The sequence below is a fragment of the Aspergillus novofumigatus genome (genome assembly GCF_002847465.1).
Source record: "Aspergillus novofumigatus IBT 16806 chromosome Unknown P174scaffold_1, whole genome shotgun sequence".
NCBI lineage: Eukaryota > Fungi > Ascomycota > Eurotiomycetes > Eurotiales > Aspergillaceae > Aspergillus > Aspergillus novofumigatus.
In genome coordinates this window covers 2,916,145-2,944,106 of record NW_020194274.1, presented here as the reverse complement: position 1 = coordinate 2,944,106, position 27,962 = coordinate 2,916,145, and the positions used below count along the sequence as shown (strand labels likewise).

Below are 27,962 nucleotides of genomic sequence, written 5' to 3'. Positions count from 1 at the left end.
TACCTAATCTCACCTTCATCAGATCCCCTTCGCCATGTTCTCTCGGCAATGTTCCCGCCTGGTCTCGTCCACGAGTGCTATCCCTCTTACATCCTACCTTAGCCGTGTTGCCAGGCCCTACTCATCCGCTGCTCCGATGTACGAATACATCCTCACGTCGACTCCTAAGCCTGGTGTTGGACTGAGTATGTCCTTTCTTTCCCCGATCATATTCAAGCTAGTTGGGTCCATTGACAGCTGTCTAACACTCCGCAGTCACCCTCAACCGCCCCAAGGCACTCAACGCCCTCTCCAGCCCCCTCTTCAAGGAACTCAATGCAGCGCTATCAAAATACGAGGAAGATAAAGATATCGGGGCCGTCGTCATCACAGGCAGCGAAAAGGCCTTTGCCGGTAAGCTATGCAAACATTATTGCTCTAGCACATGCACCAAGCTGATACCGTCCAGCCGGCGCCGACATCAAGGAAATGGCCCCGCTGACCTTCTCAAGCGCCTACACCAACAATTTCATCGCCCCGTGGTCGCACCTCGCCAACTCCGTCCGCAAGCCCGTCATCGCCGCCGTCTCCGGCTACGCCCTCGGCGGCGGCTGCGAGCTCGCCCTCATGTGCGACATCATCTACTGCACCGCCAGCGCCACCTTCGGGCAGCCCGAGATCAAGCTCGGCGTGATCCCCGGCGCGGGCGGCTCGCAGCGTCTCACCCACGCCGTCGGCAAGAGCAAGGCGATGGAGCTGATCCTGACGGGGAAGAACTTCAGCGGCAAGGAGGCGGAGCAGTGGGGTGTTGCGGCCAAGGCTGTTGAGGGCGGGCAGGAGGAGCTACTGGCTGAGGCTCTTAAGACTGCGGAGACGATTGCGGGATATAGTCGGGTAAGTGTGCTGGCTGCCAAGGAGGTGGTGAATAAGAGCCAGGAGCTTTCGCTCAGGGAGGGCGTGGAGTATGAGAGGCGGTTGTTCCATGGCTTGTTTGGAAGCAAGGATCAGAAGATTGGTAAGTTTCTTTCTTTTTTTTTTTTTTTTTTTTTTTTTTTGCGATTGCGTTGCTGGGTGAGGTTGGTTTGACTGACTATGCATAGGAATGACCGCGTTTGCCGAGAAAAAGAAGCCCGAGTGGTCTCATGAGTAGAAATTGCATATACATGGGCCTAGACATTTAGCAAGCTGATTGAGGAAGAAGATCTGCAGTAATATTCATATTTACTGGCTATTAAGGCAGGAACAGCATATGCGCTTGACATCATATATAATATGGACCGGCACGTGGCGTTAGAAGCGTCAATTATATTGCGTGAATAAGATTATGTACAGTACATCATGTCCGGATCTCAGCCGGGCTCATATCTCCAAAAGGGCCGAGGCACCTCAATTCATCAATCATACAACAAGCGTTATCCCCCCGGTTGCTTCTCCAATGGGGTCACACCGAGCCCGGCCATCTGTTGGGCATGGTAATCGCTCACCACCTGGCTCTCGACGGTCTCATCGAAGACATCGACCTGCGTGCTGGAGAACTTTCTTGCGCTGACCTTACGCTCGAACAAAAGGTCCAGCTCGGCGAACGACCGGCCTCTGGGCTCAGGAACACGGAAGTAAGTGTAGATGATGCAGAGGAAGCAGATTCCTCCCCAGAAGAAGCCAGTGTAGTTACCCCAGTCCCAAGCTCCGGGATTGAGCATGTACGGCGTGAAGACACCGCAGATGATACCCACGACGTTGTACAGGTTGCGGCCAAGGACGACGGTCTTGATCTGCAGGCGGCGGGTGGACATCTCGGCAACGAGAGAGTAGGCCACCGTTCCCACCGTCAGCTGGTAGACCAGCGCCCAGCAAATCATCATAGAGCCCGTGGCGAGAGATGCCTGGTCCCGGTGCGCCTCTGGTACCAGACCGAGGAAGCCCATGACGAGGAGCATGACACAGAGACCGCAGAGACCGCACAGGTACAGCGTTCTGCGTCCAACGCCCAGTGTCATGAGAAACCATGCGCCGAAGACTCCCGCCATGTTGATGCCGTACTGGCCCATAGCAAAAGAGTAGGCCTTGGACGCGTCCAAGCCGGCCTGTTCGAGGAAGTAGGTCGAGTAATTCGAGAAGGAGTTGCCGCTCAAGTTCTGCATAGCCCATACCATGCAGACAATCTCCGTTCGGCGCAGGTCAGTGCCCTTGAAACAGTCGAGGTAGCTGGTGCCCTGGGTGATCTTCTCTTCCAGTGCAGTCGTATGAACCATCATGGCAATGGTCTCGTCAGCGTCGAAGTCTTCCTGCACAGTGGTCAATCGCAACAATGCCTTCTTAGCCTCCTGGGTCCTGCCCTTGCGCACAAGCCACCATGGGGATTCCGGGGCCAGGAGGATGCCAAGAAGCAACGGCGCAGGCCACATCCACTGCAGGCCATAGGGAATGCGGTACGCCCACTCATCATTACGATTGATCATTGATCTGATCACTCCAATACCAATCAATTGTCCAAGGCCCCAGCAGAAGTTGACGTAGGTGGTCAGGTAACCACGCAAAGCCACTGGGCAGACTTCCGAGGCATACGTGATTGTGAGAGTCTGGAACACACCCCACGGAACACCAGCGAGGATTTCGGCCGCAAGTAGAGCTTGAACGTTCGGAGCAGTGAAGAAGATGGCGGTGAAAGCGGTGATCAAGATGAGACAGGTAATGAGAGTGTAGCGGTATCCGAAACGTTCTGAAGCCCAACCATTGAGGAAGAGACCGATGATTTCTCCAACCGCGGCGCCGTTGCTAAGACCTGCTTGCCACTATACAACGACGTCTCAGCACACATATCGCAGAAAGGGGGTTAGGTGAGCAGAGAACTTACCCGAGCCGGCACTTGATATGACCCGTCTGCGGTGAGCTCACCGTATTTGCGATTGAACTGTGGGAAGGCATAGAAATTGTTGACGAGACTGATATCGTAGCCCTCCATGGCAATACAGGTGGAGATCAGCAAGCTCCACCCAACGGCTTTGGGGTAGGTCTTGATGCCTTCCCAGAGCGACATGCGATGTTCCTTCTCCGTCGCCGCTCTGGCATTGTGGATGATCTTGGCCGCAGACCCTGTGGAATCACGGCGAGGATCGTACTCCCCCGCTGGCCCAATGGCATCCTGCGCCTTTTCGGAAGCCATCATGCGAGTGCAACTGACGACCTTCAGCCGAACCGAGGGGTGTAGAAGGGAGTTGTGAATGATTTGTACAATGGGACCACACGGTCTAGAATGACCAGAGAATGAGTGTTCCGTGTCAAGGTAACATGTAGTGAGAATGGAGAATAGAGAAGCGAGAAAAAACCAGGGACAATCGCTGAATTTAAGGCCTCGGGGGAGAAGGACAGGAGCGCCCCCACCCTCACGCTCAGGAACCGGTTTGAGGGTATGGAGGGTAGGATCGTGATCTTGTGATTAGTAGCTAGTACCTTTCTAGAGTCTAGAGAAAGAGAGAAAAAAAAGTCTGGGAATTCTGCCGTTTTCTCTCAGTTAGGACTAGAAGCAAATAGAATTTCAGGCCAAAGGATTGGATCAATGGATATTGGCCAGGTCATGACACGAGGCTTTTTCTTTGCGGGGAAAGGAGAGGGAAGAGGAAGAGTTTGAATTTTTGTTTCTGGAGCGGCTACTGCTACCTTAGCCGGTTAGTGTAGTTGAGCGTGGTGATGGGATTCGCTCGAACCTTCTAGGAGAATAGGATTGCATTAGCTATGGCTGTTGGGCTGGAGGCTTCTGGCTTCTGGCTTCGAGAATGGCTTAGGGCTCTAAGCTTGTTTCTTCCATGTCGCTGTTCTATAGGCGCAGAATTTGCGGTGGTCTTTATTGTCGCTATCCCGCCCCTTCTCCCGACCGAGTGCCATCACCAGCACAGCGCATCAGTCACCCAGGGCAGTGACAACGAGGTCTTTCATCTTCTCATCTTCTGACTAGCATCTGAAACCATAAATTAGATTATTCCTAACCCCAGACTCCACAGATCTAGCGTGGGGAAATGATCTAGTCACTCGACGTGTCCCGCATTCTGACAGTCGATCTGCGGAGGTCAGGAATGCGCCTTCAGGATCACCAACAGCGACTTTCCAACGCATCAACGACCGAATCAGGGCTCGAGATTGCGAATATGCTTTCTTCAGCGGGTCTTGCGAATGGCCAGCATCAAAAAAACCCAAGAATCGTGCTTCAGAACGTAGAAAACGAGGCCTATCGGTTTCTGAGCGTCGGAAACCGGAATCCGTAGTGACTTTTGTATGCCCGCTGATTATCAAACCACGTTCAACATCTGCAGACGACGGATCGTCTCTTCCAATTTCTGGGGAAAACCACATGTAAGGGATATGCTAATGCACCCCCGCAAACTCTCCATCAAATCGATGTACATCTACCTATCGAGAGTTGTCTGGGGCTGACCTGGAAGGCTGAAATCCAACGTCTAGCTCACGCCGAACTTAACCTCGCTTGACTCCATCGGCCTCTCCAACATCAGACTGGGATTAAATCGTTGTCAAAGCCGATCGATACATTCCCGAAAGTAATTATTATGTCCCTCTGTTCCGCACCAATAACAATGACTGCAATCAATCCCTGCCTTACCAACCACGGCGTTTGATAGCGACGCCACATGGCAAAGAAAGTCAATTTCAAGGGTGTCGAAGGTGTCGTCAGCCAATCGTTCTCTCAGTAGGGCCTGGGCGTGGTCTTCTGGTGTATTTGACTGATATAAATCTCACTCCAAGACCTCTTACCGGCTTCAAGTACGGAATCGCTACCCGAGATGTAAGCATGCTGGATAGCCGCTTCGTGTATGTTCCCATTTATCGTGTAATACCTCGGGTAGTCTGGACACTGTCAGTAGCTGGTCTTTGTACTCGAAGTCGAATCGGCTCTATTCACTGTATCTTGGACATTGACTGGCCCGGTCAAGGTAGGTTTCTTGCTGACCACCAGACGAGCTCGTTTACTACTACCATTGTCGATTCGTTATAGACATTAGACCTATCATCTTGTTGTCAGCCCAATAGCGCGCATCTCTTGCTCAAATTCAAAATTAAGCCTGTTGAGACATGTTACCTGATTACTGCTACTAGGAACCACAAACATCGCCGCCTGTTTTACGGTGTGCCTCAATTTAGTAGCAACCAGCAAGTACAGCTGGTAGATAGCTGTTTATAGTTGTAATCGAATCTATGCCGTGTCATTTGGCATTTCCACCGGGGTTAGAGAAAAAGGGAAGGAATAGCTTTATATGGACTCTATTCAAAAATCATAGTGGAAACCACATCTACTGATAAATTAACCCAAGTGTATCCCAACAAAGTATCGGTATCTAAACTCCCAATTTCTCAACGAGAGGATAGTTTCTGAAAAAAGAACAGCTCACATTGACGGCAAGATGATCAATGTCACCAGTAAGCCTGACCAGTTCCAAAAACTAATGATCAGGTGAATCACTAACCCAGAACGCCTTGAAGACACCGCGCCAAAAGAGAACCAAAGAATCATGTCAAAATCGGTCGCTCGTATATGATCGTCATGAAAGTTTATGCAAATGGTGGGTAGGATGAATGATTCACAACTACCCCCTTATTGAGCGTTGATGGTGGGGTGAAGTCTAGCGTAGTTCGGTGCCGGTCGACCCAACACAGATCAAACCGAAGAAAATACTGGAAGTACATGTGTGTGTGTTAGTAGGGGACGGAGTCGAGTATGGCGCGCTCGGCCCGGACGTGATGGGATGAGTTGCCGTGGTTGACTCGTCATAGCAACCCCAGAAGAAACCCGGATCATCGCAGGTGGATGTTGTCAAAGGTGACGATGTGATGGACGCTGTCGTGCTGGTGGGATCGCGACAACCGAACCATCCAGGATCTTCGCATGTGGAGGTAGATGAAATTGGATATGTAGTTGGCGTGGGTATGGTGGTTGTGACAGATGGGGCGGGAGTTGCCTCTGTCGTTGTAGTCGGATCTTTGCAGCCGAACCACCCTGGGGTTTTACATGTTGACGTGGACGTAGTCGTGGTCGTGGTCGTAGAAGTGGTGGTCGTAGTGGTCGTGCTTTCGTCCAAACAGCCCCACCAGCCGGGTGTCTTGCATGTCGACGTCCGGGTTGTGGTAGGAGCGGTGGTAGTCGTAGTAGTCGAAGTTGTCGTGCTTTCAGACCCATTGCTTTTGAAGAACTTCCACAACTCGCAATCATAGCACTCCTCCTCAGGTGCGCAAGGAGGAAGGTCTTCATATACCTCGAGGACGTCGGAGATCACGGCCCTGATACGGTGGGTTGAAAGTGCAACACGCCATCCCTTATCTTCAACGGTATCGTAAACGCACATTTGGCCCGTATGGCAAGCGGACTCCATCGCATACCCACCCCATGTGCAAATAGAACCAACGCCGTTGCACGTTCCCATATATACTGGGTCGGCTGTGTGTCCAAAATGGTAAGCTCCAGAGTATTGTCGCGACTGAGGAAGCCTGGGATCGTGACCCGGCGGACTTGGTAGACCCAACCGAGCCGCAGGCAGGGCTTCAGGGACAGCCTCGAATGTTACGACAGGTAGTCCAAATGTAAGGCCAAGGAGACTGGACATCGCACCACCCAGAGAATGGCCTGTCAACCAGACATTTGCGTCTGGATACATGTCTGTCACATTCGAGTAGAGGTCGATGGCGGCCCTGTAATATCTATTTTCGTCGTTCATGGCCTCAACGATACAAGTCAAGTTGGCTGTAAATGCTGATTGCTGACAGTCACAGACCTGTCGCCAGAGGTATGAGCCTCCCTGCCCACAGCAACAGCTAAAGAACAGATTATCGTTGACCTTATCGTTTGTGGTTGTGCCGGCACCATCGAACAGGGCCGGGGAAGTTCCTTTCAAGGATATGACGATAGTGCTGTTCGTTTTATCTGCATATATATGGCCCTCAATCCGTCCGACTGCCACCCAAAGCTTGACGAATAGTTGAAACGGCCGTGAATATAGTGCCAGTCCTCGGTGCCAGGTTCCTCAATATAGTCGTTCGCCGTCATCTTTGCAAATGTGAGAACGCTTTCTTTATCTGTGACATTTGGTCCAGCCAATGTATCCATCACCCACTCTGACGGCGACAGTGCGACCGCCTCCCCACCTGACCTCGCAGCCGCCAGGTATCCTTCAATGACCGAAAGCCGGCGGTCCGCAAGCCGCTGGATGGTAAGAGGGCTTGACGAAGCAACGAGGGGTGTATCAAATGTGACGAGTTCCTTTTCAAGACCATCATCTGAAACGGCCCAAAGGCGTGTGTCCGGTTTTATATCGAGCCTCCTGTGAAGATCGGGTTGGTCATGAGTACCTCGCTCATATATGTGGCGAAGCGTCTATTTAATCAGAACAATCAGTGTTTGCATCTAAAGATATCAGGGTATAAGACCTACAAATTCATGAGTACCCGTAAGGGCTGGAGGGCCTGTTAAAGGGATCTGGGGGCCAAGGAAGGGTGAACCGGACGATGAAGGGTCGAAGTATACATGATCGTGAGCGGAGACGACGCTCGGAAGCAGGGCAACAGATAAGAGAAGACCCGATATACTCATATCTTGCAGAACGTGTCGCTTATTCCTTTTCCGGCTGCTTTTCATGACGAAAATCGATATCCAAGGGAATCTTGGGGATGACTCGAGGAAGCAATCACCGTCGTACAGATGGTCTATCGGCGGCGATGACTGATCGCTGGGGCAGTGACGCAGTCCGCAGATAGCCAGAATGATAGCGCACGTGATAGATTAGAAACGCGTGACACCAGTTGTGGGGACTCCCCAAAGTGGTAATCATCTGCCTCTCTAAGCTACATACACTCTACTACATCTCTGTCACTGTTGAAGGGTTTACTGGCTTTTTAATATGTCTGTTGGTACTAGTTGATACCTTCAGTTGTTTGCTGTCTTGTTCCTCATCTCAGTTCTTTGTTTTTTGTTCTTCTGTTGTATCTCGAAATCTGTCCTGATTACCCGCTGACCCATTTTGTCGCGCGGAGACGCAGGTATTGCCCGGTCTGCGTGAGCCGATCAGCTGGACTGCGAGGGAAATAATAGCTTTCAATAATAAAAAGCGCAGGGTGCATGCTTTCAAGAGCCATGTCATCGCATTCTTCGGTCAATGACGCTGCGAAGCCTCGTCTCCATACTGCTCGATCATTCCCGCGAATGGACAACCCGGAATTGAGCTCCTTTGCCCGCACCAGGGCGAAGACTGTTCAATCGGTAGCAATTCCAGAGTTGGTGGACTCGACCGCCCTCCCCCTTCCATTGTCAGTAGAGGACGATGAACAAGATAATGGTCCAGACCTGTTTGACAAGAGGGGTTCTTCGGAATCGGAAGCAGGAGATGATGGGCAACAGGGCGAAGAGGTCTCTGTTCTGTCTCGGGCCTGCAGGATCAACCTGAAGAGCTACCAATTGAACTAATGAGCCTAACTGACCGGTAGATCAGACTACTCTATTCAAAGTTGCTCAAGCATTAACATACTGTTTTTTTGCTAGGTTCGTTAACTCGTTGGGCGCCAAGGTACACTCCTCTCCGCCGACCATCGAGAAGATATCTCAGCGCTTTCAAGACTTTTACGTTCGTGCTGAATCACACATTGCTACTCATATATCAGCCCTGGCGACTCGAATAAACCGCGATCCTTCTCCTAACCCTCCCCCGCCCCGTGCTTCTCGGGCCTCGGCCAGTCTAAATCAACAAACAGGGATTCAGGCAATGTTCCGTCTAGCCGGCAGATGTTGACAGCATCAGAGGTTGCTGAACGGCGGAAGGCTCGAAAGTCGCTCGCCTCTAAAGGTGCTGCTCTGGAAGAAGCTATCGAGCGAAGAGCCTGTGAATGCGTCTACGACAAAATCTGGAGGCATAAGAGCACATTGGATGAAGTTCGGGATGACAAGTTGCGTTCGAAAACAGCAGCGTTACTCTTGGTTGGGATAAATCTGAAGGACCTAGGAATTGACATCGACATGGCCACTATCAATGAAGAGGATCAGAAAGAGGCGGATCAGTGCCTCTCCGTTGCCCGTGAATGTCTGGCAAGAATGAACGAAGCGAAATATCCTTTGGGGAAGCTTCAGCATCTGGCTGGCGCACACAAGGCTATCGTTGATGCATTGACAAAGCTTCTTCCTTCCTCCTCCTCGGCTGATGAGATCCTACCCACCTTGATCTATACGCTTATCACTTGCCCGCCAGACGGTATCAACATCATTAGTAATCTTCTCTTCATACAGCGGTTCCGGTCGTCAAACAAAATCGATGGTGAGACGGCTTACTGCTTAACAAATCTTGAAGCTGCAATCAGCTTCCTGGAAAATGTAGAACTATCGGAGTTACGAGCGGACGAAACGCAGGAAGGAAAGGTACAACTGAACAATGAGACGACAGGTACTTCTGACAGCCTTGACACCTCTCAGCGAATGAGCAAGGCCCCCGTGTCTACCGTTACAAAAGCGAACGCTTCTCCAGGGATCTCCAAATCAGATGCTAAGGAAGATGCTGCCGAAAGACTACTTAAGCAACAGCCACCCGCGGCGCCTCAACAACCTCGTCTAAACAATTTGTTCCAACCCCCGTCGAAAGTGCTTGGTGCTGCCAACGATGCTGTTCGCAGCACTGCCGATCAAGGGTTGAAGAATATTAGCGCATCGCTGGACAGCAGCTTCAACTTTCTGTTCGGCCGTCTCAAGGAGCTGCAATCCAGCCAACTGTCCGCCAAAGATGGTAGCAATACAATCTTGCCGAAGACGTTAGCAGAAGCCCGTCGTCTGGTCACTTCTCCGCCTTCTCTTGATAAGGGTGTCTCTCGGGATAATGCAGTGGGCGATTCTTTAGCGACTCCTGATCGACCCCCACTGCGGCGAATCGGCTCAAGGGCGGAAGATACCTTCATGGGCCTAGTCAGTGGACACAGGACCCCCGTGATCGTAGCACGGACAGTGTGAGGACGCAGGCCAGCTCGAAAATGGCCACTGCCACCACGAGTGCGCTAAAGGATGAGCCTTCGTCAGTTGCCTCTCAAACGAACCCTTTGCCTACCACCCCTCTAGAGTCAATGAGGAACTTCGGAAACAGCATCAATCCGCTTAATCATATTCCAGGGATGATAAGGAACTTCGGGCGCAGCACGCCGGACTCGGCAGGAAGTTTCGCCACTCTTTCTCCTTCAGAGAAGACGAAGGCTTCACCTTCTTCTCGAGAGGTCCCCAGGAATAACAGCGGTAACCAGCCTAAGATCGATCCGCCTATTCAAAGATTTCTCCAAACCCAACATGCCAACGAACTGACAATAGGCGATGTATCCGTGTTGCTCGAAGACTACAAACGTCTTGCAGCAGCGTTATTCAGGCAGGCTTCGGACTCGAGTTAACTCATGCTTGTTCCTTTACCACTTTCCCGCATCCCTATGTCTTTCTCGCATTGTTTGTTTGATCTCACGGCGTTCATGACACTATATGATAGATTGCAGATGGCGTTCATTTCAGGCGGTGGAAACATAAGTCTAGAGTCATTTCAAGGATGGTAGCATTATCTGGAGTTAGCGAGCACAATTTTGACGCAATTCGAAGTGCTGATAGGAAAGGAAAACATATTCATCAGTCAATAATTCAATTGCACAAGGGTATAATGATGCCATTAACATATGCCTTCTAAAGTATGAAGCCGAACCCCAGTAACCCGTCTCGAGTAGATCTCGTATGATGGAAAACACAGACATGATCTTCAGCATGATGTACTTCCTCATGGCTGCTTGCAGCAGCATATGGTGACGTGATATGGCCATTCTCAGAGGCGTCAAACTATGTTAAATAAAGAGAAATAAGAGTAGTAGCAGCCGGCCTCATTATGAAGCACTTTTCAACCACCAGGGTTGATAGTATTGCTGCGTTGCTCTGTGAAGATATGCGCTTCAGGGGGTACGACCACGCAACACCTCTGCACCGCCCGTCTTCATTTCATTCAGCTTCTTTTCTAAATCGGAACTTTCCTCCTTAACAGCATCATGTCTTCTCTTTATCTCCGCTTCGAACATAGCAGCCGTCCTTCGACGAGCGCGGCGCAGTTCCTTCATTTCCGAAAGTAGCTTGGAGAATTCGTCAAGTAACTGATCGCCGCACTCTTCCCATTCATCAATCCTTAAATTCGAGAAGTATGTTTGGCGATCCTCTTTGGATAGTTTCATGAGGAAAGAGACTCGGTCTTCTTCTGTGGCTCCAGATGGATCCTGCGATGGGTTCAAGGTAGCGGTGGCTCGTGCAGTGGCGGGATCGAAATCAAACGGCTCAGCCTGGAGTTCTTCAAGAGTCTTCTTGGACAGAACTTCAGGAGGATAGTCTGCTTCTAGGCTTCGCTTCTTCGTCTGGGTCGTATCTGAGCTTATGCGCTTGACCGAAGCACGTCTGGAGAAAGGATCGCGGATCGTCTCGTCGTCATCAAGATCGTCGAAATGGGTAATGTCGAACGCAGTTAAGGATGGCTCGCTGTCCCCCTTTCCGTGATCATTTGTGAATAGCTCTGTGTCTCCCTCCGGGCCATGGGAGTGGAATCGGGTAATGCTGTCATTTCTCTGAGGTCGTGCTCTTGGGCCGGTGGTGCGCCGAGTTGGAGAGATGTCCAGCTTGTCAAGAAGGGACGGCTTTGGCGGACTGAAACGTGTCCTCGGAGTTGCTGTCATACTGCGAGGGAGGACAATTCTTCTGCCTGCGTTTGCTGATGAAAACGTAGTAGAGAACTTTGCCGATTCTCCCTGAGTCTGGTGGCCGGGGTTAGTATGTTTTCGTTTACTGGCACTCCAGAAGCCTTCTAGACGTTTGCTTAGAGGTTCCTCTGCATGACGGTGTCCATGAGACATGTACCAGTCGTTATTATCTTCAGCTTTATCGTCGCCCGCGACGGACGTCATTTGGCTGGTATCATCGTCGGCATCGGCATCATCCGATTCAAAGCCTGCAGTTTTCATGGCTTTGTCTCCCAAGTTCTCATACCAGTTCGATGAATATGGACGAAGTCCGTGACGGAATTGATGCAGAGTCTTCCCTTCTGGCTCCTGATACTGCACACTCTGCACTGGCGGCAAGTGATGTTGCTGCTGTTGCGGTCGTTGAGTTTCTTCAATATCGACCACGCTTGTTCCAGCAACAGTCGAGTCATCGATCCCCTCAACATCCGTGTCAAACATGTCCCGGTGCATGCCACTTTCATTCGCTGCCTGCGACGGCGCTGGAAATGTCACTCCCCCGTATGCATCCAATTGTGCTCTTCCATTCATCCCTACAGGCACGGGAGCAACAAGTTGAGTCTGGGGAACGTCCACTCTCGCCTGTTGCGCTAAGAGCTGCCGGGACTGATTCGGTGCATCAGCCTTGGATTGACGAGGTGGACCAGCCTCCTTGGAATGGATGTAGTCTCCCACCCCCATGGTTACTCGGTTCAAAGGCTTCGGAAGATAGACATTCGATCTTAAGCTCTCAGCCTGTCCACCGCAGTAGATTGATGTGAAATACGCGAGTAACTGCGTAGAGAGCGGTGGGTTTGTCAATCCTCAGCGACAATGTTCAAATTCTGGCTGCCCAAGAGCAGATTCCAAACGCGTTATTTCCACGGCGCGCCAGACTGATACTCACGAAGTCACGTGGTGATAAGCAGCTGGTGACAGCAGAGAGGAGGAGAGTTTCGAGGTTGCTTGCTAGGTAGGTAGAGAGTCTTGACAGTATTTGCGTGTTTATGAGGTTTATCTGTAATGTACAATTGTTAAGCTATCTACATAGAACACATTCCCATTTGTGAACCAAGCGCAAAGTAAGCTGAGATCTTCTAGAACCCCATACCGGATGAAGCCATCGAAGCATTGTCATCAATGTGAAAGTGTTCCAATGTCGAGGCAACACTTCTGCCACGTTGCCTTGCTTTTTCAAAGAATTCTCTTGATTTGAGAATTTCCGACTGTCTTTTTTCCATTGCAAGCCGTCGCTCACGTCTGGCTTGAATAGAGTCATGTAGATGGTCGGCATCCTCTTTCACAGAACTGCGATCGTCAATATCGTATTCGTCCTCTTCTTGGTGGGGGACACATGACACAAAGAGATCTCCAATCCAAAGCGATACCATACCCCTGAGCTCCAACAGCTCAGGAGAATCCGAGTACGGGGGAGAGACAAGTATCTCATCCATCCTGGCCGCAATTTGCTGTGCTTCTTCGAGTTCACGCGCTCGTACGCTTGTGATAAGATGATGCTTTCTGTGCTTAGATCCGGATTCGCCGTCGAAGCCCTGCCCTAATTCTTCATCTTCCGAGAATTCTCCGGGCGAGTCTTCATGGTGACTGTGAATATCTTCTCTGGCTAAATTACTCTCCTCTTGGACAACGTATACCCACAGACCAAACATTGCCGGGTAAAAGTGCAAGGAACTGATAGCATCGGGAGCGGATTTGCGGTACGGGTGTTGTACAATAAGCCTCTCGTAATAGTGCTTAGCATCTTCAAACCCCTTCCGTGTAAAGTATGGCCTTGAAATATGCCCTCCTCCGCTTTCGTGTCCGTCACCTTTCGGCTGAACCCCTGGTGCATTTTCTGCTACCTGGCGGCCACGTCGAAGCAGGATCTCAGCGCCAATGCCCCATCTGCCGTCAGTGCGAACATCGATGGGAGAACCGGCAAATTCTTCGCGGAGTATCAATCCCCAGGCTCTTCCGGCGCGGATGTAGTCACCTTGCAAAAGGCAGCGGTGCAGAATGGAAGTGATGACGGCCAAATGTTGCAGTCGAAGGTTGCCCTGGTAGGCACTGGATTGTGGAGGATATATCGGAGGAGACAAGGAAGAGAGACTTTTCAAGATATCCCCACGGTTCTCCTTCTTAGTAGAGTCGCTCTTAGCAGGGGCATGAGGGAAAAGGCCTCCTGGTAATGCTTCGTCGAATGAAAGGCCAGCAACGCGATATTGATGGGCTTCTTCAGGAGACAATGTTAGCGACGGAGCAGTAGCCGCTATTTCCGACGCAGCATCCGTCGTTTCTCCTTCGCCATCTCCATTGTCGTCGCCCCAGTCATCTGAATGTTTCTTGCGCTTTCTGGCCTCGTAGCGAGCTACCCGCACGCTGGCAGGTTGCTGCCATGACGGAAGAGGCAAAGAGAACGCAGATGCCGAAGGAACGAACGCCATAATAAATGCTGAACCCCGAAGTAGTAGTAACCAGCGGCAAACCAAGGGAGATGGACCCCGTATGAGTGCAAGCAAGTGGTGATATTTTTCCCCTTCCGGTAACGTCCTTTTCCTCTGCTTAGATCAAAAGCTGTCTTTCTCAGGCGGAGAACATATTATCCTCCAACTGGAGCAGTTGAAAGCTTCAAGGCATCAAGCACACTAAAACAATGATCCAGAAAATAGCATTGAGGCATTATGCTTGTATTATACTTTGCTTCCACAATAATAACACTTATTCAAGACACCACCATCTTTGCAGGTGACTGTTTTCTGGAAATTCATGACGCGGTAGACAACCTAATCTTGAATCTTTCACTATGGAGTACTGGCTGGTGGGTGGTGAGCCTAAGGCCCCACAAGGCCTAAATCGGAACAGGCGAATCACCTGCTGCAAGCTGACTTGACTAATAATAATCGGCCAAATTGGAATCCCGCCGAAACCACACCCAAGCGCTGGATTGTTGGAGGCTTGGACCGTTGGATGACGAACAACAAGATCAACAACGCTCACTGTTAACTACTACCATTCTAGACAGCGACCAACTAAAATTGGGACGAGAGTAGTTAGTGTCGGGACTCTGGCTCATAGCTTAAAGAGTCCAAAGACTGCTCCGTAAAGAGGTCGACTGCCTATCATTTTCTGATTCCCATCTATGGTCGGCGTCCCGCCATCATCGTCATCACCATCAACGGTATTCAACAGTACGAGCTTCAATAAATACTCTGTACTGTCTCGTCGCTCAGCTTCCACTAGTTCGAATCTTGCCACAATCGCTCTCCGGTTCTGCTACTAACACGCTCTCGTTCTCTTCGATCGTCGCTCCCTCTGGTGTCCAACCTCTGGCGGGCTGCAGCCTTGGACTGCTGACACGTCGGAGAAACTGTCCTCTGGCAATACCCCTTTAGGTGGTGACAACGAAGCTTCCTAAGACCTCCAGAAACCTCTTATTACAAGAATCTCGTGCTTTTCAGCTTGCAAATTTTGTATGGTATGGCTTAAAGGTCAGTTCTCTTAGATCTTCCAAGTACTCTCGAACCACTTCTTCGAGTTTGTCGAATAATTCTGGATTGCTATATTTCCTTTTGCCCTTCATCTGTGATTTAATGAGCTCGTCCTTTTTGTATGCTTCAGCTGTTGATCGTTCGATTGCATGTCGCTGCTGTTATCCATCTGACTAATGTTGGGTCCTTTAGTCATCCGTCCTTCCATGGCCATCTACAGTTTATAAACAATCATCGCCACTTCCCATTCTCACATCTTCGTGACTATGGGACAGTCCTCTTCTACACAAAGGAATCAACGCCACACGACTCTCTCAGATCAATCCACCTTCCTCCGCACCGACCGTGTTCGACTGAATCTCAATGAAGACATGAATCACAGGCCGAACTCTGGTCAGGCCGAGGACTCCGCGCTCCCGTCAGGAGCAGAACCGAATGGCGGCATCTCCCATACTTCTCATTCAGCTCAAGGCAATCCAGAGGCCGCGACATGGCAGGCAACAGGTACTCCAACTGCTGAGCAGCCTCAGTTGACAAGGATGGAGAGTATACACGAGGAAGATGGTTCTCGGCACGAACCGGATCAGCAAGAGTATCGCTCTGCGATACTTGCGCGAATGGCCGCTCGACGTCAGTCTACAATGTCGAGATTAGGTTCCAGGATACTACCGAACTCAGTTATTCGTGGCCTTCTTAATAGTGAAGAGGAGACTCCGGCAGAGGGACAAGCTCACAGGCATGGAATTGTAGCAAGATCAGTCCCGAGATCGGAGTCTCATAGCAGCAGTCGCTTTAGTCCTTTCACGTCGCTCAGCTCGAGAAGCATTCCCAGGCGGCGATTGATCAGGGTACCCTATTTTATTCCACGCACTGATCCGTCCTTGACTCCTGATACGCCCACCAGTTCGGCATACTTGGACTCATCATCAGAACAAGCCCCACAACCTGCCAGAGGATCGTGGCGTCGCAGTGCCCGACTGAACCGCGTTCGAAATTCATTATCGGCGCCCATCACGCAGATGTTTGGCCATCCGTCCACCGCAGATACTGAGATGACAGAATACTCACATTTTCGGGGGGGTCTGGGCGACCGTGCCGGCATTCGTCTGCCACCACTGAGTGCAATGGACACTAGCATGGATTTCGATCACGCTCATGAACTTGATTCTGTGGAACCTGCAGCGGGTGGCAATCATATGCCAATGCCGCCACTCTTCTCACAGTCCACTCAAAACGCTTCAGCTCCACGTCAATTACCGGGACCTTTACGTGCAAGACCCTCCAGAGTTCTTCGGCGTGACGAGCACACTCCTCTTTCACGGGTTCTGCAATTGGCGGCGGCTGCGATTGCTGCCCAGCTCTCTGGCGCGGCGGGCCCAGTACTGCCCAACATCCAGTCTTTGGGCAATGATGGCCTAGAAGGGTCGCTGGAAAACTTCATCCAAAGTCTACAACATGCCACATCAGCACCGACCGCCTCGAGTGACACCGCAAGTGCTTCAGGAGAGAACAGCCCTCCCCAGCCCGTTAACTTTCTACGGGTTTTCAGGTTTGCCAACTCAGACAATCCAAGTCCTGCGGCTTCCTCAAATCACTCAACTACGGAATCGGATTCTGCCGGTAGTCGTGGCGATGGCATGGACGTTGACAATTCCGCCGGGGATAACGAGGGCCGCACCGTTACTTTGGTAGTTGTGGGCGTTCGATCTGTTCCCACAGGCAGTGGGCCGTTTGGCGATCAACAGTCGAATGCTGCGCCAGGCTTGGACGCATTGTTGCGGCTACCATTCCTAGCGCCAGGAAATCCACCGCGAGGTCAGGACAACGGTCCCGCAGTTCCTCTTGCTGATAATCGGTCACGATTCGTACCTAATCGACAACAACTCGGTGCCCCTAGCCCTTTGTCGACGAACATTGAAACCTCACCCCAGGGCCTTCGAAGCGCGCGAAGATTTTCTGACGCTGGAACTCGCGTTCCATTCCCGTCACTCCCTTCGACTCTCTCGGAGAGTCCTCCGGGTCCCCATCCGCCTCCATCGACACCTGCTGAGCCAGGCTTATCTGCAGTATCTTCAGGCGCATCAACACCCAATCGAAGACTGTCCTCTGCCTCGGCATTGCCTTCAAACCCGTTGCCTCAAGTTAATGAGCATCCGTTGATGCAACCGTCAGTTGAGCCTGCGCCTGAATCCACTGCAGACAGGATCCCGTTCCAGCCGTCACATCAACGGCGGCGCAGTGATTCTGAGTATGCTCGTCATCGTGAGCTAGGCTCTGGCGCTGTTCGACGCAATGGTGTCGTGGAACCTGACACTCCCCCTCCTGCGGGCAGAAGCTGGCTGATTTATGTCGTGGGAACCAACCTTTCTGAGAACCATCCTGCGTTTGCAACACCTAGTCTCTTTACTGATGTAAGTTGTTTTCTTGGCATTTCCCGGGACTCAAAGCTAATACAATTTATAGAACCCCACCTATGAAGATATGATTCTCCTTTCGTCGCTTCTTGGACCCGCGAAGCCACCCGTTGCCACCCAGGACGACATCAATCTCGCTGGAGGACTATATCGACTCGTAGAGCTTGCAGGATCGCTCGTCGCAGAGGCTTTGGATGGCGCTGGCGCGATCCAAATCCCCGATGGCGAACGTTGTCTGATTTGTCTCAGTGACTACGAAGCCGCAGAAGAGCTCAGGCAATTGACGAAGTGCAAGCACGTCTTTCATCGTGATTGCATTGATCAGGTTCGTCTCCATCTGCGCGTGCGTTTCTCTATGGAAAGTACTTAGACTAACTATTTGTGACATAGTGGTTGACCACGGGTCGGAATTCTTGCCCTCTCTGTAGAGGCCAGGGTGTGACTGAGACGACGAACAACACATCAGTGCCTAACACGCAAAATGCAGCGGCTGCTTAAGCCTGTTTCGCTGGTTTTGCTCGAACCTATACGTACGCTAATCATAGCCAATGACTGGTCTTCACTTTCTCTTTCGTTGGACTTTAGGTTTCTCGACTTCTCTCGAACATCCGAATTATACCAGAGCTGACATAAGGCGTGTGGCTTATAGTATGACGGCTGGACGTGACATCTTATTCTTTTTGCCTTTTTGATATCTCTCACGACTACCCCCATCGCGCTTTTTATCGATTGGATGGCTCTTGATGCTCTGGTCAATTCCTATTGTGTTTTACTAGAATTTAGACGGGCAATGGGCTTTGGTCACTTGACATGATGGAAGTCCTCATACCTTTCGTTACATGTTCCTTTGTTGTCATAGCGTTGTTGCATTATTCCCCCTTCAGGCTCTGCTTTCAGATATTGATGCAATGGTCATGGTGGTTCCTCGCTGCAGAAGCCCGAATATCAGGTACACTGTCTTATTCTAGCTGCATTTAGGCGCAATATTAGCTGCACTTTCAAGTTCAAGTAATGTAAGGGAAGTGCCTGCAATGATATGACCACAGGTACAAAAGCTCGTTGATGCTGCCCCGCATCCCCGCTGAGTCAGCCCACGATTATTTTCGACCCCGCTCTCCTTATCAGCAAAAGAAAAAGGTCGGAGTAGGGATCTTTGGCTTCAAGATCAATCAAGGACGTTTTGCGCCTGTTGATTCGTCAATTTGTCTTTCTATCCTTTGGATTCTAGGTGCAGCAGATTATTCATTAGTGCGGTGGAAGAATAAACCGTTCTGTCAGCTCTAGATTCCCCAGTACATCCTCAAAGATATATCCTCGGACTCAAACGAGATGGAGACTCCGGTCCGTCTCACCGTCCTCATTTCCGGCAATGGCTCGAATTTACAGGCGGTAATCGATAAGGTCGGCGAAGGTCAAATTCCTGCCAAAATCGTGCGAGTTATTTCCAATCGCAAGGACGCATACGGACTCGAACGGGCAAAGCGAGCAGACATTCCGACTCAGTACCACAACCTTGTGAAATACAAGAAGCAGCATCCTTCGACACCGGAGGGCGTACAAGCAGCACGGGAGGAGTACGATGCCGAATTGGCTCGGCTGGTGCTCGCAGACTCGCCGGACCTGGTCGCTTGTTTGGGTTTCATGCATGTGCTATCGCCGAAATTCCTTGAGCCACTAGAGGCTAAGCAGTTGAAGATCATTAACCTTCATCCTGCTTTGCCGGGGGCTTTCAATGGAGCTGTGAGTTGCCTTTACTTTCTTTCTTTCCTGTTTTCGGTCTGGCTGACTTAGTTTCTGTCAGAATGCGATTGAGCGTGCGCATGCCGCTTGGCTGGAGGGCAAGATCGATAAAACGGGTGTCATGATTCATAATGTGATATCGGAGGTTGACATGGGCAAGCCGATTCTCGTCCGCGAGATTCCCTTCGTCAAGGGTGTCGACGAGGATTTACACACCTTTGAGCAGAAGGTCCACGAGATTGAGTGGGGTGTGGTAATTGAAGGAGTGCAGCTCGCTATCAGCGAGATCAGAGCCCGCCAATGATATTTGACGGTCTGGATCATTGATCATAAGGGCTTCGGGAGGAAATGGATTGATGTGTAAATATGGGGTGACGGCTATGATACTATGATACCTTGCATGAATATGTTTGAGAGATACCATGAAAATAATGGTATGGCCACTTTGTCTGCGTCTTCTCCGTTCCTTGCCAAGTTCAACCTCTTGCTGACGCTTCTAAAAGGCACATTAAAAGCATTGAGATACCATGACATAGAATAAAGGGCTTAGGCTTTTGAGGATAATCCTGACTGAGGCTTTGTTCCTCTGCATTGAATTTCTTTCACAGAATTACGGGCTAGAGTTGATCACAAAGTCTGTCATCTTCAGCCTTTTCGGCACTTTCGTATTTCTTCCTAGGAAGTTGCCACTCGACAATGCGAACACTGGCTTGCTCAGATAAGCCATTCCAAGGGACGAATTCGGGATGACGGTTGCCAAAGTTATCAACAATCAAGCCTCTGGTGCCATGATCTACAAGAATGCCATCCGTATTCCGTAGTGCTAACTGTGGATTGACGTCTGGCAACGACCCTTAGTATTGGACACGCAGTTGCTACTGCAGTGTCTGTGCGCTCTGGGACTATCAGGATTGAGCGCCGTCACCCCGCCCATGGGTGCTGATCTTGATATTTGAGTGACTCAGTCGCCGTGTCAAGGTACGGACTGACAGGGTAGTCTACAGCATACAGGGATTATTATGAGCCGGTTTCTTACACTTGGCACTAGCAACCAGCATAGCATTATCCCATATTGGTTTAGACAGCTAACGAAGGCGTCACAACTAGCACGGGAGTGGCTACTGCAAGTCTACAAATTGCAGGTTGTAATACAAATGGCTCACCAGCATATGGTCCTGGTCATTAGGCGTATTTGATGGAGGACCGACTAGTGGTTACTCCTATTACTATCTGGCAATATTCAAACCGGCCAGAGGCCAAGACTCAAAGTCCAGATGACTTCCGGCTAATCTAGGTCAGTGCCTGACAGTGAAAAGGATAAAATCAATTCGAGATCCACTCAGCATCAAAGCTCTCCGAAACTTTAGCCTATCTCCGAGTTCGATATTGCCATGAGATACGGAGTATTCTAGATCCAATCCTGTGCTGATTCCTTCATTTCCGGATTGGCTTTTTGCAGAAGCTTGACTCTACGTTCAGCAGTGCTCATTAGATACAGGGCCGTACAAAACTCCGTACGGAGGTATGGGATGCAAATGTCTCAAGCCTAATATCTCGCCACTGGGTGTCCTGTGACTTTGTGGAGGTTGATTAATGGTTATCGTAATCTGATATAGGCCAGGCTACTTGGGCCTTGCATCTGGCGTACTATTTAGGTAAACAGTGCGGAAATCCCGAGAACTGATAGTCGACTGCAAATAGCCTGCAGCATTGCTAGTGTGAGCGTCGAATCAACGGAAAGCATTACTATAGTTTCGCAGTATTATACCCGTCGTTGTGTGTATCAGCCATGTCCCTACATGCGCCAATGCTGTCTGTTCCATGATAGCTCATTTTCTCATGGCAGAACAGGCAGAGCTGTCAATTCAGACCGCCGATCAGGTACATCCGCCGGTGCCGCACTGCCGAATAACCTTACTGATGAAATTCTGTTAGAGAGTACCGTAGTGGCTTAGAGCGAATCAGCCGCTAAGAAATACGACGATACGGATTACGGGCTCAGAAGTAAAGTTCCTAGGTTAAGCTGTGTGTTTCAGTGGCTCTCTCGAAGATTACATGTGACGATTCCACCCTCTGTGCTTGATTGCTACACAAATCCACAAGATTTACTCCGTACTACGGAGTAGTACTCCGTAGATAGTTACTACGTACTTACCTAGGTAGTATCTATCTAGTACTTGTATCATCCGGTGGTCTGTTCGATACGGTCTCCACCCATCCCCCGACCTGGCGCTCCACCTCGGACGAACGTTCGGCAGTGTGTATGGAGTTACATTAGGGCAGGTGTGGACGTTGTTCAATGGACAGGGTTTCAGATTTGCCGACGGGACCTGGTAGCCTGGTAGCCTTCTGGTAGTAGTGGCTGATCGATTTGGCATGTGCATGGTGAGAAAGGCTGTCAGAGATTCAGCGTGCTCATATGGTCGGAGTACGGAGCACTCCGTTGGACCTAGCTTCTAAGCACTCCGTACCAAAAGTAGAAATAATAATTCTGCTCTGTCAGCCTCTCCGGTGATTTGCGCAAGGATGAAGAAGCAGGAGGGAAAACAGGGAACGCTGTGACGATCGATATCCTCGCTGCACTTTCCAGGCAGACCGAATGCTACTGTGTAGGTCGCTGGCACACTGGCGAGTACAGACGGACTACCTTACGGAGTAACTAATAAATACTGATTAGGTAACTGGATAGGATCATCCAGGGAAGAATAATGATAAATAATAATAACACTGACAATTAAGAACTAAGGGATCCGACAATCTGAATCATGGTACACTCAAAAAATGCGATTACGGCTGACGCATGGAGCTTGTCCGCTCCCGCGGGCTCATTGCTGCAGCTTCACAGGATCGCGAAATCCAGAAGACAGGTCAAGCCTTGCTTCTTTATCCTGAGTACTTCCTTAAGTCTTAAACGTCGTACTTCCGTCCCTAGTCTACACTCTAGTCTAGGTACGGATATTCATACAAATGAAATACCCGGCTCTCAAGGGTTGCCTAAATCGGTTAGAGCCCCACACATCGGTCTTTCAAATGACGCCGATGGACGATCTCTTTCTGTGGGCCATGGCCCATGGCCGTGACTATGAGGCCAGACTGGATAATGATTTAAGAGCTGGCTGGACTGGAGTTACGTGTCTACTGTTCTGACGAAAGATGGCATTCTCAGATAGAGGAAGCGTTGCATAGAAGAATGAAGGAGAATATAGCTAAAGTACCTATCCTCTCGGCATATCCTGCATCCTTGTGGAAAGGAAAGTGGAGGAAAAAAGAAACCAAAAAATATGATCTAGCTCACCAGCCGTGCAGCGGAAGCGTCGACCAGTCCGTTAGCTTATTGATCTGGGCCCACGGATTATTTTTCCTCGGTTTAGAGGGGAAGGTAGGCCCTGCGAAGTATTAAAAGTAAAACGTCTTAGGAACGAAGGGCAAAGATCCTGGAATAGCTGATCTTTTATAAATAGTAGTGATAGTACGGAGTAGACACAAGCATGACACGCTGTCAATCATGCGGTATACTTGATAATAAAGACAATGATACTAATAAAGTTACTCTAATAGATTGAACAAGGCTAAGTAACAAAATGACAGACACGATCATACAACGTTAGGTAGGGATGACCCTGCAAGTCCGAGAGCCATCGGCGGCCACTTAACTTCCTGGCCCGAACTGTCTACCTACCTTACTGCCTAGTCCCTTTAGTGTAACAGTTCTGTCAACATCAAATATCCGCTTGGTGCTGGGTGGGACGCCAATTCCAGGCTTTATGATTAATTACGGACTAGGTACGGAGTAGTTATGTAGGCGCATCCAATGATCCTTACACCAATGGTAAGAGGTAGTTCTACTAGTAGTCTAGAGATCATCGTGGTATATTGTCTGTCTCATCACGATTATATGCATGCACTGAAAGTCTGAAACTGAAGATCAGCAAAAAACAAAGACAAAGGGCCCTAGAGAGCTACTGGGTCTTTATTTGTGCCTTGAATAATAAGAAATTTTATGATCCTGCGTGATTTCATTTCGCCCTATCCTGGGCAATCCAGGCAGGAAGAAACTAAGAGACTAAAGACTGATAGCTCCAAAGTAAGTTTGAGTATTCCCGTCGCCATCAAGCATATCTAGTCTAGTCTAGCTACTATCTAGGTAGGTAGATAATTTGGCCCATGGATCATGTAACCACCGGCATCCGGCCCATTGATATTATTATTATTATCAAATCTTCGATGATGGATATGAGAGCATAGTCTTCCTTGCTTCTTTCTGTTCATATGACATTATTTCCTCGTCATTAGCTTGATTTAACAACCCTGCCATCGATTGACTCTCCATTCAATACCCTGTCGTACTACCTAACCTTCATAGGTACAATTGCTACCTTAGTTGCTACTGCACTGTACTGGCCTACTAACTCCCAATTTCCACCATCACCGCCATCGCGACTCTCATCCGGTCAACCATCCATCATCTTGTTCATTTGAACCATCCATCAATCCTTCCCATCCTTCTTTTCTCATTCTTCCTTGCAAATACCTATAAGATCCAAAATTTCATCGTTACAGAGACTTGGCTGTTAATTACATCTAATCGCTTTGTCGCACGGCCTTGGACCCCTCTTCTTTTTTTTTGGCGCCACTGCATTCCACCTCGTCCCTCCGTGTCTTTCCAAGGTTCTTCTAACTTCCGGATGGTGCTTTTCGCCTGGGTTCACCTTCAGAGGCTGCCTCAACCTGCCAGCGAATCTACCCATAGCTTATGCCGGCATCCCGGACTCTGATCCGCGTTGCTCCCTGGATGCAATCCGGCTGGCCACAACCATGGCGCGTTCACTCGACACGGCCCAAACCCCCTTGAGCGGCTATTTTCCGGGCAACATGCATTTCCAGGACCCAAATCAGATCCCTGCTTATTCTATCTTCGGTGCTAGCCAGTATCCCGACAGTGTAGCTTTTTGGCACAATCTGCCCCCACAACCCCCGCAGCCTGGCATTCCTGCGGCGGCAACGCCATATTCCTCTACTCCGCCCAAACAACACCACCAGCCGCCATTGTTGCAACCTGTCTCCGATCAGAAAAAGCACAAGCGCACCAGAAGCGGTTGCTTCACCTGCCGCTCCCGTCGCATCAAATGCGACGAGGCCCGTCCGGTCTGTGAGAGATGTCGGAAAGGTAATCGCGACTGTGTCTATCCGTCGCCCACTGCGACTGGTACTTCATCCAAGGCAGCGTCGCGGTTTGGAACCAAGGCCAGAGCCCAACGCCCGCCATCGCAAGGAAGTGACTCTTCGGGCCATGTTGGAGCGGATGAGTTTCACGCGCTGGAGCCGATTCTCGACGAGGAAGAGGTGGACGAAGGCAGCGTGGAATCGGCAACTCTCCTGTCTCCCTCCACAACATCACTGCCAGCCCGTGTCAAGCCGGGCCCGGCTACAAAGCAAAGCATGCAGTCTCTGGGGAAGCGCAGGACGAAGCAAACAGCTCCAGAAGCGACACCCTCCAACACAGAAGGCAGTTCACCCTCCACTGAAGCTTCCTCTAGATTCGAATCTATGAGTGCGCGGTCGGCCAGTGTCGGACTGTCCAATCAAGAACCTCTTTGCGCCGACAACTTCTCACATCTGCCAGAAGATTTGCGATCTTACCTTATTTTTCATCAAGAGTACATGACGTATCGTCATTATTTTATGAGGCCGTCTTCCGATCAGTTTGTTCATCACAGCATCATCAAATTTGCCCTGCAATACGAGCCGCTTCTCTATGCGATCGTCGGTTTCTCTGCTTACCACCATTCCGTACATAGCGGCACGGGGAAACTCTATACCTTTCTTCGGTACTACGACAAGGCCTTGAAGTTGTTGCGGAAATCTTTGGCATCGGGAGAGCCGCATTCTGAAGCAACGCTCATTACCGTCCTTGCGCTTACGACTTTCGAGGTATGAAACTTGAACTGCCCCGCTTGCTCTCTATTGTCGCCTTCGGACCTGGTTCGTCCCAACGCTCACTGAGTATAGGAATTCATAGGCGACTGGGTGAATCTCATCGACCATCATCAAGCCGCTCATTCGTTGATGCGCGAACTCCTAACTCCAGAGTCCGTCAAATACAACGAACTTCATGCGAATATATTCCTTTGGTACGCTCGATTCGACCTGGTCGCTGGGATATTGGCCGGAAACGAGGCGATTCTGGGCCGTGAGTGGTACGTTGCTGGAGAAGAACATGACGCCGAACAAGCCGCCAATTTCCCAGAAGACCCGGAGAAGCAGCTCGCATTGGCCGGGTCCATAAATCGCCGATTCGGACTAGAGATGGCCTCTCTGTATGCAAAACTCTCTCGCGGAATGATCCCGATCGAGGAGTTTATTTGTCAAAACGAGCAGCTCGACCAGCTATTGGAGAAGATGAAGAGCATCCTGGAAACACTCACAGATCCAGAGTACAGGGTCACAAGCTTTCCAAATCAAAAACCCTTGACGGAAGATGATTTCGTCGACCCTTACGTTCCTGGCTGTCTGCATGTCGGCCCATTATGGGAGGTTAATTTTGCTTGGATTGACTACCTGTCAACAAAAGCAATGTTCAAGTACCAATCCTTACTGTCCGTTCGCCAATCGTCAATGGCGGAACTGGAACATTTGGCTCTAGAGCAGTGCCGAATAATGGAGACAATCGAAAGGTGGCCCGACAAGGAGAACGGTTACATGTTTGCATTCAAGCACAGCATCGGAATGGCGAGCATGTTTCTGCCAAGGGATCATAAACATGTCATGTGGGCCCGAAGAAAATTCGCGCTGATGGAGCAGAACGGGTAAGTATTCTTTCTCTCTTCTTTGCATTTTTGACCTCATTGCGCGGTGTGCAATATGTTCCTGGCCGGCATAGCTAAAAACGTGGTTTTACAGCTACATCACGCCCCCCAAGTTCCGTGCAGGCATGGCAGCCCTTTGGCAATTGCCCGAGATCAACCACTGGTGGCTACCAAATGAGGAAGGATACCCGAGATCATCCGCGAGGTTCGCTCGATGACTGAAGAAAGAACAACACATGCACGAGACAACTTTCGGGAAAACGTACGCGACATGAGAACCATCTTCTGGAAACTTAGCTTGGATGACACCGAAAGCGAGACTAGCCCGTCTTCTGCTGGTTTGGAAGCTTCTCGATCATGATATGGCAACTGAGTCCTTGCATATGCTTTTCGCTTAACCGAGCTTCACGATACGTCGTGAAGAAGAGGCCATAGACTCTTGACAGACTCGTCTCAATGCTTTCTGAATGATCGGGTCAGATTTTTACGCCTCTGTTACGCGTTACCTTCGAGCTGTTGCGCTGGATATGCATGAGCTTAACCTGCATGCCTTTTTCATTTACTTCTTCCGAACGACCTCTTCATCGATCTTCTGCCTCATTCGACCAACATCATGATATCACACCCTTCCTCGTTTTGACACCTATTCTTGGTTACTTCCATGTGCCTGTTCAGCCTATATACCCTCGTATTTTTTGTACCTGATTTTTTCCTGCTCTACTGAATTGTCTATATCAACAGCATGGGAGGGGAGCATAAAACACAAATACCCGTTTATACCTGGAGTTGCTACAAGGGTTGGCTGGGATTTCATACAAACGGCATTTTACCCTATACGTCATATCCATGCATTTGTATACAAACTCCGCTATGATCGCTGCGCAATAACAATAGACGCTCTACAATCTGTTGAGAGATAACTACTTGATCTCTCAACCCTGTCAAGGTGTTCGATACAAGCTGAATCGGTCTAAGATCTAGCGCATACGACCATAGCGTGTGGAAAACAGGGCTTCCCGTCCGCTCAGCCGTACTTAAGCCACATATTGAATGCAGTCAATTCTTAAGAAGCCATATTCTCCTAAAGCAGTGACCTTATAATTTAGTACGGGCGCTGGTAATGTCAACAAATCTGCATTAAAATATATGGATATCATTAGGAGGGATTTAAATCAATTCTGGTACCGTGGCCCGCCAACGAGTCCTGGAGAGCTTGAAGTAGACTAGATGGGCAAGAGAATCAGTCCCAAACTATTGCAAATATCTGCCTATCTGACGCAAACGACAACAAGGATCGGAATGACATCATATTAGGCTCGAGCAGGTGTCGCACTCCTCAGCACATCCGTATAATAATAATACCTTCCAATCAACCGGAGGTGGATTGCAGCTTTAGTCCTTCATTCCTTGGATGTTCCTTTCTGTTTGGAGGATTTTTTCTTACGTCTATATTCCTCCACCAGCCGTGCCTCTTCCACGTCTGTGTCTTCCTTGTCGGTTTCGTATGCTTTCAGGTGCTCCGGGATCTCTTCATACTTTGCATCACGGTCGTATAGTTCCCACATTTGCTGGGTAATCTCTTCTGGAACATCGTAGTTAATGCGGAATAGATGGCCATCTATGCACAGGCCATCCGGCGCGACAGATGGTATGCCCGGGGCTTCATCACTAGGTTGGGACAAGTTGTCTTTAGTGGCCATCGCGAGGGTTATCTTTGGTGGGAAGAGAAATAATAACGTCTTTTGGAATATCAGATCTTGTTTTGCTCTCTAGGCTCA

General features: G+C 49.9%; 9 protein-coding genes across 9 annotated transcripts; 4 read left to right on the top strand and 5 right to left on the bottom strand.

Moving 5' to 3' along the window:
* Positions 1–34: 34 nt before the first annotated feature.
* echA (enoyl-CoA hydratase echA) lies at positions 35–1,129 on the top strand (the record flags this gene model as incomplete). The annotated part of the gene is made up of 4 exons (XM_024824516.1): positions 35–185; positions 256–393; positions 449–994; positions 1,080–1,129. 4 exons carry the CDS (start codon positions 35–37, stop codon positions 1,127–1,129), a joined length of 885 nt encoding a protein of 294 aa, XP_024687494.1.
* Positions 1,130–1,228: 99 nt separating this feature from the next.
* On the bottom strand, positions 1,229–3,512 carry P174DRAFT_32998 (putative MFS alpha-glucoside transporter). The gene is made up of 2 exons (XM_024821659.1): positions 2,834–3,512; positions 1,229–2,771 (listed from the first exon to the last, which is right to left on the bottom strand). The coding sequence occupies exons 1-2, from the start codon at positions 3,143–3,145 to the stop codon at positions 1,392–1,394; spliced, it is 1,692 nt and encodes a 563-aa protein (XP_024687493.1). The 5' UTR covers positions 3,146–3,512; the 3' UTR covers positions 1,229–1,391.
* Positions 3,513–5,609: 2,097 nt separating this feature from the next.
* On the bottom strand, positions 5,610–7,689 carry atg15 (triglyceride lipase ATG15; the record flags this gene model as incomplete). Its single annotated transcript, XM_024828666.1, has 3 exons — positions 7,412–7,689; positions 6,942–7,354; positions 5,610–6,891 (listed from the first exon to the last, which is right to left on the bottom strand). The coding sequence occupies exons 1-3, from the start codon at positions 7,613–7,615 to the stop codon at positions 5,610–5,612; spliced, it is 1,899 nt and encodes a 632-aa protein (XP_024687492.1). The 5' UTR covers positions 7,616–7,689.
* A 141-nt stretch (positions 7,690–7,830) lies between these two features.
* Positions 7,831–10,618, top strand: P174DRAFT_437336 (VPS9 domain-containing protein). Its single transcript, XM_024826269.1, has 5 exons — positions 7,831–8,383; positions 8,410–8,456; positions 8,516–8,706; positions 8,733–9,940; positions 9,973–10,618. Exons 1-5 carry the CDS (start codon positions 8,111–8,113, stop codon positions 10,387–10,389), a joined length of 2,136 nt encoding a protein of 711 aa, XP_024687491.1. The 5' UTR covers positions 7,831–8,110; the 3' UTR covers positions 10,390–10,618.
* Positions 10,619–10,929: 311 nt separating this feature from the next.
* On the bottom strand, positions 10,930–12,558 carry P174DRAFT_509041 (uncharacterized protein; the record flags this gene model as incomplete). The annotated part of the gene is made up of 1 exon (XM_024831513.1): positions 10,930–12,558. Exon 1 carries the CDS (start codon positions 12,436–12,438, stop codon positions 10,930–10,932), a length of 1,509 nt encoding a protein of 502 aa, XP_024687490.1. The 5' UTR covers positions 12,439–12,558.
* Positions 12,559–12,735: 177 nt separating this feature from the next.
* Positions 12,736–14,503, bottom strand: P174DRAFT_437334 (uncharacterized protein). Its single transcript, XM_024826268.1, has one exon. The coding sequence runs from the start codon at positions 14,178–14,180 to the stop codon at positions 12,834–12,836; it is 1,347 nt and encodes a 448-aa protein (XP_024687489.1). The 5' UTR covers positions 14,181–14,503; the 3' UTR covers positions 12,736–12,833.
* Positions 14,504–15,490: 987 nt separating this feature from the next.
* On the top strand, positions 15,491–19,682 carry P174DRAFT_363226 (uncharacterized protein; the record flags this gene model as incomplete). The annotated part of the gene is made up of 4 exons (XM_024821906.1): positions 15,491–17,635; positions 17,688–17,967; positions 18,945–19,378; positions 19,440–19,682. The coding sequence occupies 4 exons, from the start codon at positions 15,491–15,493 to the stop codon at positions 19,680–19,682; spliced, it is 3,102 nt and encodes a 1,033-aa protein (XP_024687488.1).
* Positions 19,683–24,193: 4,511 nt separating this feature from the next.
* Positions 24,194–26,545, top strand: P174DRAFT_468119 (Zn(II)2Cys6 transcription factor; the record flags this gene model as incomplete). The annotated part of the gene is made up of 4 exons (XM_024830559.1): positions 24,194–25,309; positions 25,388–26,184; positions 26,279–26,347; positions 26,368–26,545. The coding sequence occupies 4 exons, from the start codon at positions 24,194–24,196 to the stop codon at positions 26,543–26,545; spliced, it is 2,160 nt and encodes a 719-aa protein (XP_024687487.1).
* An 814-nt stretch (positions 26,546–27,359) lies between these two features.
* On the bottom strand, positions 27,360–27,962 carry P174DRAFT_437329 (uncharacterized protein). Its single transcript, XM_024826267.1, has one exon. It carries the CDS (start codon positions 27,882–27,884, stop codon positions 27,585–27,587), a length of 300 nt encoding a protein of 99 aa, XP_024687486.1. The 5' UTR covers positions 27,885–27,962; the 3' UTR covers positions 27,360–27,584.